This window comes from Corvus brachyrhynchos, unplaced genomic scaffold (genome assembly GCF_000691975.1).
Source record: "Corvus brachyrhynchos isolate BGI_N302 unplaced genomic scaffold, ASM69197v1 scaffold93, whole genome shotgun sequence".
In the NCBI taxonomy this organism is placed as follows: Eukaryota; Metazoa; Chordata; class Aves; order Passeriformes; family Corvidae; genus Corvus; species Corvus brachyrhynchos.
In genome coordinates this window covers 601,903-618,785 of record NW_008237273.1, presented here as the reverse complement: position 1 = coordinate 618,785, position 16,883 = coordinate 601,903, and the positions used below count along the sequence as shown (strand labels likewise).

Below are 16,883 nucleotides of genomic sequence, written 5' to 3'. Positions count from 1 at the left end.
TGCAGCTATGTAAGAGGCAACATTTAAACAGAATTAACTTCCAACAGTTTATAAACAGATAACAATAGGAAGAAAAGAAGCTTTTGTGTTTATTCATATTCACTTACACATTTCATTCACACTTTTCTTTGGTTTTGGCTGCATTTAGGCTCACATATCCATATTGAGCTAGAGTAAAAACCAGTTTCTCCTTTATCCTTGCATACCTGTGTATTTACTGAAGGAGGAGAAAAAAACCTAACTTTTTTTTTAGCAAGTGCTCTTTAGCAGGTCATTGCTGAAATGCTTGCTTTTCTTCAGAAGAATCACATCTATTATCTGGATATCTTAGCAGTTCCAGGGGAAAGATCTGTCAGTTTTTGAAGAATATTAAAATACTACACCAGAAAGTGATTGCAAAGGTCATTCTAAGACTTCATCTAAAATTCATCAAGGCAGCTCTCCCTCAGCTTCCCTGTAGTAACGTGCTTGAGAAATCAAGAGTAAATTCTGCCTGCTGGACTTATTCTTTTCTCCTAGACCATGAAACACTAATTGTAAATGCATTTAACTGGCACTTGTGACATGTTACATTTGACTGCGATTCTTTGTAAGCTCTTGTGACTTCGTGACGTGCTTGAAACTGCTACTCAGAGCTCTCTTCTGTTGGGTGTACAGGCTTCTTTTGTTGGCAGGAGTCGGTTCTCTGTCGGCTAGATCAATGGCGATCCAGCTGCAGAGCTTTGCTGTAACAGTGACAGCAAAGATTTTCTGGTGCTTCAGGCGGTCACATAATCAAGGAACAGACATCTCTCACAGTTCAAATACCTGAGAGAGGCTACATGTCCCCAAGCTGCTGCTGAAACAGCTTAGTTATACTGTGTGGTATTCCAGCCTGCTGCTCAGTGTGTGAGAGAAGTGCATGTAGGCCCTAGGAGAAGACATTTAGGAAGACAAAGGAAATTATCTAAAACACCTGCAAAACACCTGTCCTGGGTCTTCACAGTAACTGGACCACTTGCCAAGGTCAGCACACGATCCTCATTGTTACCGGTGCTACAGGAGGGTGAGGACAGTCTCTAATATTAGACCAATTAATGTTGCAGGGTGGAAAATGGAGGTCGTTTTCTTCCAGGGGTTCACATTGGGCAGGATGAACTCCTGGTGTTCTCATTCCTCAGAACCTGAGTTGACTTGAAAGGAAAGCATGCAAAGAAGTCAGATCCCAAGCTAAGGAATGACTAGGAGCAGCCACAGGCCCAGCTGCAAATTCCTACAGCTATGCCCCAAGTGTATCCCACATGGACAGTCAGGGCCCAAGGCAGGTTCATAAGCCTTCAGGAGCCTGCTGAGGTGACCACTTAATCTTATTTTTACCTGTCTCATGCAGGTTTACTATGCCAATGAGTACAATATCCATGCACCAACTCCAAACACGTGACACTGTTATCTTGATTAGCTCTGTATTTTGGGCTGAGCTGGAAACAGGAGAGGATGTGTGCAGCAACACTTGGTACATGGAAGGGAGAAGGAGAAACTCTCCATCCTGAAGTCGTGATACACAGGAAATACAGCACAGTCATCTACTTAAAGTAGAGCAGGTTTTCCCATTCTTCTGGAATTATGCACCAATCTGCATAGCCTCTGTCTCTGATGAAAAAAATTAGAAGCATACATGCAGACACACACACACAGAGCCATTTAAGTACTGGCATATATAGAACCAGAAAATAGAACCATGGACTAGTTTGGGTTGTAAGGGACCTCTAATGGTCATCTAGGTCAACCCCCCTGCCATGGGCAGGACACATAATCAAAAAAGGCCTCTAAGATCACCAAGTCTGACTTCTGACCAACCAGAGGTAACTAGAGGGAGCTAAATGCAACTAAGTTTGTTAGCTGATTTGAATTCACTGTGCAGCTCAGCAAAAAAAATTCTTAGGAATCAATAAACCAGAAATTTTTTAAACTACCTCTAGTAGTATTTGGAAGTAGATCTGTAAAGGAAAATTTAATAATCTGTAAATAGTAGACATTAATATAAGCATTTCTGGGATGCAGCTCTCTTTAACAAATAATCTGTAAAATTAAGTGAATGTAATGGAGAGAGCTGGAGTGAGAAGAAACAAAAGGACATTTATGGTTCTAAACAACTTTTTTGTAGTAACAAGTTTAGTTAACAGCCTTCTTAAAAATTCCCAGCTTTATAATCATTGGATCTAATCCTGCAATTAGAGCTATAATATGATTCGTTGTGTTATTCCATCATATATATGAAGTAATTTTATGGTCTTTAATAAAGCAACACCAATAATAGTAATAATAATAGTAATAATAATGACAACATTCTTACTATTAGGATTAGATTTGGTTTACCAACAGAAGAATAGCTTTTCAAGTTGTATGTAGAAAGCAGAAGGCAAAAGCAGAACTCTTTTTATCTTGCTTCTTCAGAGAAATTTAAGGAATCAACAGGTATTACACTTCTACATGTACAAGAAGCTGGTTTGTATATAACTCTTCCCAAACACATTTCTCATAAATTTCTTGGACCAGTAAGACTCTTATTGACTTTTCAGCCAAATGGCACTGTTCATTTTTTAGCATCATTTGGCACAATTTTTTTTTCAGAATTTTCTGCTAGAGTTGACTCTATCTTTCACAGATCATGCCTACTCTTTTTGCCTTTGATGGGAAGTCTAACACTGTTGCATCCTTCCAGCAGATAGCTAAAAGGGCGTGTTTAGTTATTTTCAGTGTCTAGCCTTTCAACATGAAAACCATGCAGCTGTCATGACTTTTCACTCCTGTTGTCCTGAGCTGTGGTTGAATGTTTAAAGCAAACCCACAAATCACACACTTCATAGCAACTTGTATGGCATGTGGTCCCCTGGGATCCCTGGGCTGGAGAGACAAAAAGGATAGCAGAAGACAAGGGTCACTCCAGCTGTGTAAGTAAAAGAGACTGCCCAGACTGAAAGCATCTTGTCCATGACTGTGACTTCAGGGAAACAATACTCATTTACATCAGGTGAGGATTTGGCTATGATATTGATGGGACCCACTTTTGGGAAATTGCACAACAATTTACTATTTGGCCACATCTTTAATGAAAACCATAACAATTATTTTCAAAAAAACCCAGATCTGGTGTTATACAGCAACACACAGACTCTGACATCCATACTGGGTATAGAAGAAGCCTTGAATAATCCTTGATCACCCATCTGAGGAAGCAAAGACTGACTTTCTTTTTCTTCCTTGCCAGAGTTAAAATAAAGAACATTTGCAGAATTCACACATGCAGAAGACAAAAAATATGTTGAGAGAGAACTAAGTATGAAGACAATGATAAGAGGAAAAAGTGAAAGAGATGAGGAAAACAGAAAAAACCCCCAAAATTAAAATGGAATATTCCCCCTGAAGCAGAAACAGAAATTATATTTTTTGATTGCGACAGGGAAGCTGGATAACACAAAGGAGATTTTGTTTACATTAGTAAAAGAAAGAAAGGAAGGAAGGAAGGAAGGAAGGAAGGAAGGAAGGAAGGAAGGAAGGAAGGACAGAAAATACCCATGTTGTATCCTTTTCAGAGAAATTAAACACTAGGTGTGAGCTGCATGAAACAGAGCAGACAAATCAGTATTCTAGTACACATGCTCAGTACAGCCAATTTCCTGGTTTTGTTGCTGTGATAATGCTAAGTGTGATGATAAAGAATAACCCTGATTTCAAATAAAAGCAGGAGCAGGATGATCCTGAAAGACTGCACCCTGTGGCAAGGGACCCACATTGGAGCAGTTCATGAAGAGCTGTAGCTCATGAGATGGACTCACGTTGAAGAAGTTCATTGAAAACTGCCTCCCCTGTGAGGGATCCTGCACTGGAGCAGGGGAATGACTCCTCTCTCTGAGCAGTGGCAGGAACGTGTGTGATGAACTGATTGCAACCTCTACTCCCCATCTCCCTTTGCAGCTCACAGGGAGGAGGTAGAGGAGAGGAGGGAGGGGTAGGGGGCAAGATGCTTTTGAGATTTGTTTTACTTCTCTTTCTCTTCCTCTGATTTTTATTGGCAGTAAATTCAACTGATTTCCCCAAGTCTCTTTTGCCCATGATGGTAATCAGTGAGTGATCTCTCCCATTCCTTATCTCAACCCATGAGCCTTCAGTTATAACTTCTCTCCTCTGTCTGGCTGCAGAGAGCATCCAGCCAGGATCAACCCACCACACTCCAACTCAGCAGTTTCAACTGTTGTATGCAGAAATTGCTTATATTCTCAAAACCCCCAAAAAGGATTTGAAGCACGGGAATTTATTTTGCAAACAGGGAAAATTAAACTAGAAATTGGAAGTTTTAAATGTGTTTTCCTCAGCATACCCATTAATTCTACCTATAAAGAGGTTTCATAATGTTGAACTTCAAATCATTATTTCCTAAAAGAGCATTCTATTGACTTCAGCATTGTGGTTCAAGCAGCTGTAAAATATACCAATGGGCCATGATATAACCTGAGGTAAACTCAAAATGAGACCCAAAGATCTAAGTAATCTGTATTTCTTTAAAAAGAGGAGACAAAAAAGGAGACCCAAATTACACAGATATCCATACAGAAAGGAATTTAAAATGTTCAGAAGGAACAAGATGATTAGGAAGAAATAAAATGCATCACATACTGAAATTTTTTTGTTTGAAAAATGCTGTTGTTAGATAGTCTGTCTCACTATGCATTCAAGAGTAAAACTACAGATAAAAAAAAGAGTGTTCAGAAATTAATTCCTATTAATTTCTATTAATTTCTTAGGAGTTTCACACAAAGAACAAAGGCAAATTATACATCTTTTCATGGGAAAATACATTTATGTTTATATAATACAGAGAGAGGCAAGATGTCTGCAGCTTGCATGATTTCTGGACTACCACTCATGGGTACTGCCCTATGCCATGAAGTATATCTGAATCAGCTACTGAATAACTTCTCGAAAACCCTATCTCCTTAAATAAAAATTGAAAATATTTTTAAGAATCTCTAACCATACTCCTTCGTGAATCAAAGATTCAGGGATACAGCTTGTTGTACACACAAAATTGGCTTAGCTTGCCCTGAATAGAATCAGACGTCTCTTCTGACTTTAACTACAAAGTGGCCTTAGTAGTTGCAAAACAAAGGCTTCAGCTCAAAATCTCGTAATTAAACACAGACTTGTAAATATTCCACTGAGGTACTGGTAGTATTAAACTTCCAAAGATTATGAAAAATAAAGGATAAATATGAGAGAGGGATCTTATAATTTCCAAATATTGCATATTTTTAACAAATACATTCTTGTCAATGAGAGTGAAAAGTATCACCTTTAAATCAGGAGCGAGTACTGATGCACACAGAGGGCAGTACGACTAACCTTTAAATTCTGCCATTAGTGGTCTGAAGAAGAGCTTGTGAGGACACAATAGGCTATGGGCTGACCCAAGCCTTGCATACAAGGAAATACATTGCTGTGGTTAGTTAAGAAAATTGACACTTTTGTTCGATCTACTGGAAAAAATGCCCTACATCTATGCAAGCATACACCGATATTAACATCACTTTTACTATTTCAAGTTTCTTGCACAGACTATAATGAAATAGACATACGTTTTATGTATAATGTTGTATCTCGAGAACATTCAATTCCTTCTTGGTTGCTGTAACACTTGGATCAATGCAAGCCGATAGGAGGGTAAACTTAGTTGCTTTCAGTAGTTTTGCTCTGAGCAATCCAGAAAATATATTTCTTCGTCTTCAACATAGCACAATTGTTGCAAAGGACCTTTTGTCATAGAATCATAGAATATGCTGAGCTGGAAAGGACCCATCAGGATCATCCAGTCCAACACCTGGTCCTGTGCAGGACACCCCAAGAATAACACTATGTACCTGAGAGCATTGTACAAATGCCTCTTAAAGTCAAACAGGTTGGTGCTGTGACCACTTTCCTGGGAGCCTGTTCCAGTGCCCAACCAGCCCCTTGGTGAAAAATCTCTTTCCTGATATCCAAGCTAAACCTCCTCCTACTCAGCTTCATGCCATTTCCTAAAGTCCTGTGACTGGTCATGAGAGTGAAGAGATGGGTACCTGCCCCTCCTCTTCCCCTCATGAGGATGTAGAAGGCTACAGAGAAGTCTCCCCTCAGTCTCCTCTTCTCCAGGCTGAACAGAAAAAGTGACCTCAGCTGCTCCTCATACACCTTCCCCTCAAGGCCCTTCACCATCCTCGTGGCCCTCCTTTGGATGTGCTCTCATAGCTTAATATCTTTCTTAAATTGTGGCACCAAAACTGCCCCCAGCACTCGAGGTGAGGCTGCGCCAGTGCAGAGCAGGGACAATCCCCTCCCTTGCCAGGCTGGCAATGCTGTGCCTGATGCACCCCAGGACATGCTTGGCCCTCCTGGCTGCCAGAGCACTGCTGACTCATGTTCAACTTGCCTCTGACCAGGACCTCCAGGTACCTTTCTGCAGGGCTGCTCTGAAGGATCTCATTCTCCAATCTGCATACAAAACCAGGGTTGCCCTCTACCAGGTGAAATGGCTCTTGCCCTTGTTAAACTACATGAGAAACATACTTCACTTTTTAATCTTCAGGACCTTATATGGAATATACATCTTAGGAGACTTCATTTTTTGCAGTTGTGACAAACCATATCTGTATCACTACAGTTGTCTGCTACACTGCTCCAAATTATGCAGTTCCAGAGACATGTCATGAAAATACTGCTTTTCTGCCAGGATCATTATGAACTCTCACAAACTACTGAGACCCATGATTACTATGTTTACAGTATGTCAACCATTTTAGGTAAGTGGTAGCCTGTAGCTCCTACTGCAAGTGAATAGAAATAATTTCTAAAATCGTATTTTGTCTTCTCTGAAGTTTACATAAATTCCCTATACTTACAGAAATAAGTTTATTACTGCTTTTCTGCCAGGATCATTATGAACTCTCACAAACTACTGAGACCCATGATTACTATGTTTACAGTATGTCAACCATTTTAGGTAAGTGGTAGCCTGTAGCTCCTACTGCAAGTGAATAGAAATAATTTCTAAAATCGTATTTTGTCTTCTCTGAAGTTTACATAAATTCCCTATACTTACAGAAATATTTTTATTCACACAAATTTTACAGAGAAAGAATGCTCCACTTGTTCTTCTATAACTCTATGGTTTCCCAATCTTTTAAAATAACCTTTATAGAAGCAATGGAAGATCATGGCTTTTAAAGAAAGTTCACCACTTATTATGGCAGATTCCATACTCTTTACCACTCTGGACTACTTATGTAGTACTAGCTATTGCTGTGATAGATAGTAAAGAAATTGCTGTCCTATAAGTAGGGCAAAATCAATTACAAATTTTTTAATGCAGTACCTCTACTGTCACAAAGATATGACTGGATAACTGAGATAATAACACTTTGAGTTGCTTTAAATTTAACACACACATTTTTCACTGTGAGGAATACAGCATGAGCATTTATATTTTAATTTTTTTTGGTCATCCTCAAAAATGCAATAATTGTAAATATATGGCAAAACTGCTGAAGAAACTGAATGCTGAAGAACATGGAAAATATAAAGTCATTTATGCACTAAAAATTATTCTAACATTTTAGGGTATATAAGAAAAGGGTTAGTTTAACTGAAATTACTCAGGCACACTAGTGCTAGTATGTTTGTCTATTCTTAAGCCACAGAGAAATAACATCAGTCTTTATAGTTTTAACAGTGCAGCTACCTTCAGCTTTCCAAGTAAGAATTGTCACGAGAATGCAAATGAGTTTGTTTTAGTATTAGATGCTTAGGAACTCTGTTTCCAAGGGAAAGTTTTCCTGAGAAAAAGTATGCTTCATATTTGGACTAAGCCAGAAATCAGCCTGCTCCTAAATTCTGGGCCACTATATGCAAAAAACTTTGAATCTTTTTCCCATTCAGATTTTTGTGCTTTCAGTCAAGTTTTTAAAAGATTTAAAAACAGAAAACAAGACTAAAAATAGTCTGTCTCATTAGGCAATCTAGAATTTTGCGAAGCATGCCCTGTGTTGAGGTGAAGAGGTCTAGATGATTGCCTTCTTCAGATCACAAACGAGATTAGCCCTATTATCTCTACTATCTACTCTATTTCATTTACTTCATTGCTTCTGGCTCAGGAGAGAAAATCAAAGAGAAAAGAAACAGGAGGAAAGCTTCCAAAGAAAAATAGCTTTCCAAAGAAAAATAAAGTGGTTGAAAATACACTAGAAAGCAAACAACACATCAAGCCTACGTAGATTTTAAGATGACCGTGCAATGAAACATGCCCTCAACCGTTTTTGAGACTTAGATGTGCTCAGAACTTAACAGAGATGGTGCAGAAGTCCTTCCCTTTGTCAACCAGCCATCTACATGTAGTTCAGAATAATAAAATCTAATGTAGATAGAGTAAGTTATTTAACAGGAGCAATGATAAGGCACCAATGTATACATAAAAGCACAAAGGTAATACAAAAGCAAATCAGGAGAGAATAAATTGGTTGAATGACCAAGAGGTCTCCATGCACTGTGAAGTGAAGGGTCAAAAAGCCTCCATTTCTCACTGGTAACAAATAAGGATGCTGAGGTCCAAGCAGATGTAGCAACTTGCCTAGTCCTACAGGAGGAACAGCAGTTTTTTCACTTTAGTACCTCATCTACTGCCATGTGGGTTTCTGATTTACAGGGAGCAATAATCCTCAAAGATAATGTAATTTGATAGACCTGGAAAACTTTGGTGTATCCAAATTAAAAGCTACAACATTATTTTCTTCTGTTGCTTCAAATCAGATCTGCTACTGCAGCTAACTATACAGAACAGTTCAAAACCAGATAATAAAATACTTCAAAAGAACCCCAAGGAAGCAGCATAAAGTGAGAAAGTAATCTTTGAAATTATACATGTCCCTCCCCTTGCCCTCCGCCCCCCCCTCCCCCGACCCCCCAAGAAATTAATTTAAGTGAATGGAAACAGATGATTAAAACAAAGACCCTAAAATGACAGAAGGATGGAGGAGGAGAGGGAGTGAGCCTGTGAGGAGAGGAGTCATGAGGAAAGGGGTTAAGGCAGGGCTTCTCTCCTTACTTGGCACAAGCCGCTGATGCACATGTCCAGGGATTCAGTGTAGCACCGTGTTCCATCCAGAACTTTTGGAGCCAGCTCTACAACTAGAGCCGTTCCTCTGGCCTGGCACTTCAGTGAGCATGGGTTGTCAGGGTCATTAGAGACAGGAAGCCACTCATACAACTGCCCCTGGTACTTGACGTCATTGTGAGCAGAGCACTGCTGGGCACGAAAATCACCTGCTTCTGGTGGGCAGTCCTGCAGAAAAAGAAAAGAGGACAAGATCAGCAGGTCTATTCAGGACAGCCAGTTGCAGTATCATGCAGCTGGCTGGGTTCCACAGCTGCCAGATGTAGAGAGTTTCTGTTTAGACAAAAAAGAGTGATTGAAATAGCTACAGCTACACATAATTTAACAGATAATTATACCTTTCTTTCTTCTTTCCATGAAAGTATTAAAAGAACACCCAGACCATATGTAAATGGGAAATAAGAAACGCACTGTACAAGTCTTAACCACAGCCTTGTGGTTAAGCAAAAGGGGATCACAGTGCTCTTTCTGGATCTCATTCTACTTGTGCTCATATGTGGAGAAGTGTGTGTGCACAGCCATGCTTTTCCAGGCAGATTTTTCCCTTTGTTTGAGGAGAAAGAGAAAAGAACTATGTGGTTCAATTGTTTCTTTACTTAAGCTCTTGCCACTAGCTTTTTTTTTGCCTCAGTGACTTAAATCAGTTGGTACGGCAACAAGAATCAGAAGCATTTGACACATATTTGCATTTCTTTAACTTAAGATTTCATATCTCACATAATTAGGGACTTTTTAAAGTCTCAGTTTTCTGAGAAGACCTTAAAAAAGCCCCTTTTTTAATTCTTCAGGAGATTCATGAGATGTATAAATCTAACTCTGAACTCAGTCCACCTGATACAAAAACCAAAGACCACTCATACTGCATATAGTACCTTATTGATAAGAATGTTAGGCTTTTCTTACCCATATATACTTTCTTGCTACCACTTAGCACTGAAAAACATTAGAAAGGTTCTCAAGAGAGCAAGAAGAGCTTTAAAATCATGAGTTTAGGCAAAATAAACATGAGTTCTTTTTATTTCCTTTCCAGTTTTTGATCCTTGAAGAATGATATTCCAAGTCTTCTTGAGCAAGCAACTACAAAGGCTAGGGATTCACTAGAGTTTTTTTAGAAGTAACTTGAATTTCTTGCATAATTACAGGAATATAGGAGCTAAGCTTTACGGAAAACATTAAACATAATGAGAACTGAGGCAAAAAAACCCAAATGTTGGCAATATGACTGCCTCAGATTATTAAGATCCCAGAGTCCTCCACCTTACTGCCGTAAGGGAATCTGCTCCTTGACGATATCTGATAAAATACCAGATGAAACGAACAGTTGTTACACCCTCTGCTTGGGGACTTTAACATTTTTTTTTAACAGAGAATCCTAAATGTTGATTATTACACACAACCACATAACTAAACAATATCCTTATAAGATACTTGTATTCTCTGTTGCCTTCAAACTACTTCATCCTATTAGAGAGTCACTAATGACAACCTTATTCATGGACTTCTTATGCTCCCAGCCAGGAAAGTCTTATTGCTGCTGACTGAAAATATGTCTTCTTAGTTTAAATAATCACCTATGTTTCTCAGATCTTTTTTACCACTTCATTCACTAACAGTTTTCTCCATCTTTTTAAAAGGGCAGACTCTTACAGCTTTGGGTATGAAAGACATGGAGGCTGCATGTCACTTTGTGACATTAATCAATCATTTTTTTATTATTAAAATCTAAAATAAAATCTCTCTTAGAAACTAAACTTTCAAATCTCCTCTCAAAGGAACACGGCACAGTCTTGGCTATGAATAAGCTCTTGGCTTAAAGCCAGGTTAGCCACTCTGGCCTCTCATTCACTGTTGGAATGTGGTTATGGCCATTTTGTTTGCCATGTTGAATAATCTTGGATTGCAACACTCCAAACATTTCTCGTTGTGAACTATACACATATATAAGCCGTGGTCTTAGCCACAGACTGTCATCTAATTTTCTTTGTACCATGTGTGCAAATATTCAATTAATTTCCTTTGTATTTGAGCCTGATGCACCCCAAAAGTAAAGGGTCAAACTCCAGTCAAAAGTTCTGTGGTCTAAGTGCAAGGCAACAGTCTTCCTGTTACAAAAGGTTCAATGGATTAAGGCATAAGAGAAAAAAATGATGTGCGTTAAATCTAGCCCTAGAAAAATATGTATCAAAGAGCAGTAACCCAGAGCTCATTCTTCCTTTTTGAAAGTGGAGGTTGAAAGTCCAAGCCTGAAAATGGTATTTTAATGCTGGAGGACTCAAACAGAGTCCTTCTATATCACAGAAGATAAAAAAAAAAAAAAAAAAGTTGCAGGTATTTCAGTTTGATTTCAAATATCAACAAAAACTGAGGGGAAATCAGGTGCTTTTTATAATCTGGGCAAACTTTTGATACAGGACAAAGTCTGGACACTGAAGCAAGCAGAAAAGTATGTGGGAAATTCATTATTCCTCTACAGCTCTGTAATTAGAGAAAAAGTGGTCTTTATGTTATGCTCTTATACAAAGGATGAACAACAAGACAGTTACAGCTTGACCCACAATCTGGTTTAGTTCTATTTTCAAACAAGGGAAGAAGAACACAGTGGCTGTATTTCCTATCACAAAATCTTCTGGTGCCTACCCTTCTCTGAATTTTCCTGTCTGTAAATGAATACAATCAGGTCTATTCGCTTGGCAGATACCCAAGCCAAGGCTTGCTTGCAGAAATCCAAGTCAACTCTCTTGTTTGGTTCAAGCTTGGCTCTACCTTCAGAACTTCCTGGCTTGTAACAGCTTTATTTTTACAAAGAAAAAAAGGCCCAATAAAGCACACAACATACAGAATTCATAATCCTGCTTTGTACAGAACTCAATACTATGTTTGTTGTGTTTGATTTTACTTTTAAATCAAAGAAATAAAAAGCATACTTCAACATAACAAGTCTTCATGACATGGCAGGTGACCAGGACCGATGTCAAATTCTTCCAGTCTTTGATATTGTGGTCAAAATAAAATGATAGATTTAAATAGCAGAGCTTGTGTTTAAAAAAAGTTTTGATGTGAAATTTGAAGTGATTAAGAATACATGCAAGCAGTCAGAAACACAGATATGCACACTTGGCACACAGATGTGAAAAAGGGTCACAGCCTGGTACACTAACTTTTCCCCTGCTGAAATCCTGAATCCTAAATCTACCTGAAGGCCTTGGAGATCCCTTTCCCTCAGGAAGGATATTTCCTTCTGGTTAAAAAAGCACAAGTATTTGTATCTACATGCATAACACCTTCACAAACGGCGTAATATTTTTTTATTATCAAAATAGACAGTGTTAAGAAAATTTGTGGTCTGAATATTACCCATTTTTAGAATTAGGTCACATGAGAGCTAAAACATAGGAACTGTACAGAACTTTGCACATCTATTTTTTCTTTCATCTTAAATTTACTATTTTTTGTTTGTATTATATGTCAGTGGGGATCAGAGCCTCTTCATGCTGAGATTTGTGCAACCATATAATCAAAGACTTTGTGCAATCATAAATCATAAGTTCTCAGCCTATAAGTAAGTATTCTCATTGCTGAAATAGAAGATAAGGCAAAACCAGTGGGCTTTTTTTTCATATATTTTCAAGCAGTAAATTTCTATTTTGTTCTAAACACTTTGCACACCTTTAGATAAGGCCACTTGATGTTTTGAGGCAGTCTTGCTGTGCCTTATTTATGCACTGCTGGCTCCAGGACAAGAGAAAATACAGACTAACTCCACAAAGTCTTTTAAAAAATCAGCCTGCTTTTGGTACATGAATGGTGGTTTAGAGTAAGGGGATCCTCTACGGCTGCCAGCTAGCACAGCTTCACTGGCATGAGTGAAGTTACATGTTCCTCCAGCTAAGAGCCTGTTTCTGGGAGCTGTGTAATACTGTGCAGCTCGTCTACCTGCACAACAGATTGACAGACATTTTGAGACAGCCAGAAGTCATGGGCCAAGTCAGTGCGGTAGTGAACCCGAGGTAGTGCATCTCTGCATGGGCCATATAGTTCTGTGAGGAATTTTGCTAACCACATCTGCATGGCCTGTGTTTGTCTTGGAGCATGTGGCAGCCCTGGTATCTGTCCACAAAAGTACTACAGTCCTGCTTCAGGTTATTCCAGTTTTGGTACTATAGTGAAGTCTTACCAGTTTTGTTTTCTTTTGGAAATTATCTATGGGCCCCTGCAGACATGAGGTACTGCTGCCATTGCACTCCTTGAAGAATCAGAAAGAACTAATAAACTTGAAAGTTTCATCTAAGTCCATTTATCTTCAAACTTCCTATTCATTAAGACTTTTTAGGGATGAAAAATTCCAGTGAATAGGAAACAAGGAAACAACCATTCCTCCTTTAACTGTGTGAGTCCCAGGTGAATCTTTTATGGCCTTTAGCTCATGAAGGCTCATGAGATAGTGCTGAAACACTGAGCCTGTGCTGGATACCTATAATCTCTATTCATCCTATCAGGTCACGATTTCCTCTACTGCAATGAGAACGTATATAATTTTAAAGGTGATCAGAAACCCCTTTGATCTATGCAAACCATTTAAAAATATACACAGGAGTTTCATCCTCACTTCTTAGGCATGTATTGTGGCCCATATTATTATGGCTTCATTTTCTTCCTCACATCCATTTTCTTTTTTTTTAATTTGACCTCTTATTTTACCCTATTTTAATTCATAAGGTCCATGGAGTTTTGCCATGTTTGAATCCCATTCAAAACAATTTCTATTAATCAACAATCCAGTGGAAAAGATAAGATGAATCCCAGATGTCCCTTGATGGTGACAGGTAGATCAGATTTCATGGGACAAAAGAGGGTCAGCCTTTTTAAAGTTTACTTAGTGGGTGAAATGTAGAAGATCCTATCTGAGCTGCAATAGGTGGAAACAGTTGAGGAACTTTAAAACAGTTTACAATATATGTGCTTGTATATTTGCAGAGGCCAAGAATGATTTACTATACCTGGAGCTTTTCCTCTGTGCAAAAAATTACTAACAACTGGACTACTCTGTGCAGCATCTGACGGAACAGCTTATTGAATCAGTTCCATGAAGTACTCACAGTGTTTCAGCTGCACCAATTTCCCTACCGAGGAAGAAAACCTGAGGTCCTCAAGTAGGGGCTTGTCTAAGACCAAGTAAGAACTTTAGTTAAAAACACAGAGACTTAGGAGATCTAGGGATTTAACAGAAGCTCCACTCAGCCTCGAAGCCTTGTTGAGTGCCCTGCATGAATTACATTTCTTGCAGCCAGATTTTTCAATAGCCTACTTCTACGAACTTAGAAATAATTTAGGATCATACTTAGTTGCTTAGATTGAGATGGGCTCATACTAAAGCTTTCTCTAACAACCCCAAGACATTGCAATAACTGTCAGAGAGAAGCCTGAGAAAAATAATAGGAACAAAGAAAATGGGGAAATATCAGCAAATGTTCTCTGTGTTAAATAAACATGGAATGGAGATGAGAGCTAGAATTGTCAGTGAGCTATAAATGCAAACTTCCATTAATATCTGTCATTTTAAATATTTATAAAATAATTTTTTTTTTACAAAAAAGCACCTTTTTTGGAAGTACGTTCCCATTTTGGCAAACAATTCAGTATTCAGCCTTCCATGTAATTTTAATGTCTTTTTTTCTGTCCATCCCTTTTAAATATTGAAGCAAAGTGTTTAAATTAGATACACTAAGTTTAATCTCAGCATGAAAACTTCCAAATACTTCAGTCAAAAACTAACATAAGTACATAATATTTAAGCATATTTTTCTAAAAGCATCAAGGGTGCCACATGATCAGATAAAAACGAGCTGTTCAAATTTAAAAAAAAAAAAAATCAGAAATAGAGAATTTAAAACTGTGATTTACCCAGAGTCCTGAGAAGTTATGAAATAGTACTGTAAGGGAAGTGATTATTTGGTCTACAAAGTTTCTTTATACATTTACAGTAACTGGCAACAATGTGGGTTTTTTTGTTCTATCTTTTAATTGAGACAGGTTCACAGTTCTGCTTGCTGAGAAGATTGCAAATCCAGAAGTCCAAGCTTCTGTCATTTGCTAGATACTAAAAGCAATTTTTCCAAGTATGAAGAAATAATTTCTAGATGACACACTGAGGTTTTAAAATGCACCCAATCAGGAATAAGATGGTAGTTACTACAACCCAACAGTTTGAAGAACAGACTGTAGTCACAATAAATGACCTGCGTTTGGAAGAATTTCCACTTAAAAAGTAAATTGACATGATATAAATTGTGTGTTGTAAGGAGATACGAGTAGTGCCTATAATTTCTTTAATTTTTTAATATTTTACTGCAAAATGTAAACTGGGAGTTTTGACTGCAAAATGGCATTTCTAATCACCATTGGGTAGAAAAATTAAACTCTGCTAATCACTCTTGTAAGTCTGAAAATATCTACTTGGTGATGATACTTCTCATACACATAAGCCAATGCTTCTGAGAATTATGTACTTATATGGAAGTTTAGGTTTGACACTTTCCAGGCTGGGGTTTAGAGCATGGAAAGAAGATAGTGTTATTTTGTAGAAAGTAAGATGAACAACATCATTGCTGGTGTATACAAAATGCAGCATGAGCTGATAAGAAACAGGGATGGAAATAGCTTGTCTGAATGCAAGCCAAAAAGTGGGGGATGACATTACAGCTGGTACTTCAGCCAAGTGAAGAAAGTGAGGTATGTATAAAAAGATTTGCAGGTGGTGTTTACAAGCTTTGGTTGTGTGATTAATGGGATCTACAGTCTACAAATTTTATCTTAGACTTAACGGAAACCTCGTTGAAAGAGCTGCCTTGTTGTGCAGCTTCACGTTTCCTTCTTTTTTTTTTTTTTTTTTTTTTTTTTTTTTTTTTTTTTTTTTTTTTCTGATTCAGAAAGCAGTGCAATGAAAGGAAAAGTATCAGGGAAAATAAAAATGCTTTCAGTCACAAGGAGGAGTTTGATAACTGAGAAGAAAGGCATAAAGACAGTACATAATCAAACTACCTTCATAGTGATTTGCATATAAATGAAGGGAAGAGAAAGGAAAAGACAGAAGAGTGGCAAAAGGACTGAAAAAGAGAGAGGGCATATGAGGTGGCATGACGGTCTGGTACAAAATCTGGAGAACACCTGGCAACTAAGAATGAACATAGAAGAAGGAAAAAAGAGTGTGCTAGCTGGGGAAAAAAAAAAGAAAGAGAACAAATAAAAAAACCCTACTCAGATTTTGAAAATATATATGTTTATTTTGCATAATGTTCAGTATAACAACCCAGATACTTGCAAAAACATGTTTTCATTGCATTCAGACTAATTTTCTAAAGAAAAATAAATAACTGCCTCTATCCCTCCCATGATTATATTCTAAAATGGCTGGAAACATGCTTGAAGTCAATGTGAATAGTAAGAAGAAAAAAAGCAGATGCAATTCAACCCTAAATCATCTTCAGATTCTCTCATTCCTTCTTTTACTATTTACACATGTGGCTTCATACCCATAATTTTTCTAGTTTCTGATCAACAACAGGCAAACATACTGGATTGGATTTATTCCTTTAAGGACTGTTCAGAAGCTTTACAGACAGCAGTATCAGTCTTTCCTACAGTCTTTATTACGCAAAATTATTCAGCACCTCTGGAATAATTAATATAGGTCAGTGGAAAAACAGGC

At 38.0% G+C, this 16,883-nt stretch overlaps 1 protein-coding gene across 3 annotated transcripts in view; it reads right to left on the bottom strand.

Annotated features, from left to right (window-relative positions):
* ADAMTSL1 (ADAMTS like 1) overlaps positions 1–16,883 on the bottom strand; it is a 118,441-nt gene that overhangs the window by 71,182 nt on the left and 30,376 nt on the right. For all 3 annotated transcript variants that reach the window (XM_017730586.1, XM_017730588.1, XM_017730587.1), the window contains exon 4: positions 9,110–9,346. In XM_017730586.1, the coding sequence (XP_017586075.1) occupies positions 9,110–9,346 (237 nt within the window). The remainder of the gene's footprint in view (positions 1–9,109; positions 9,347–16,883) is intronic.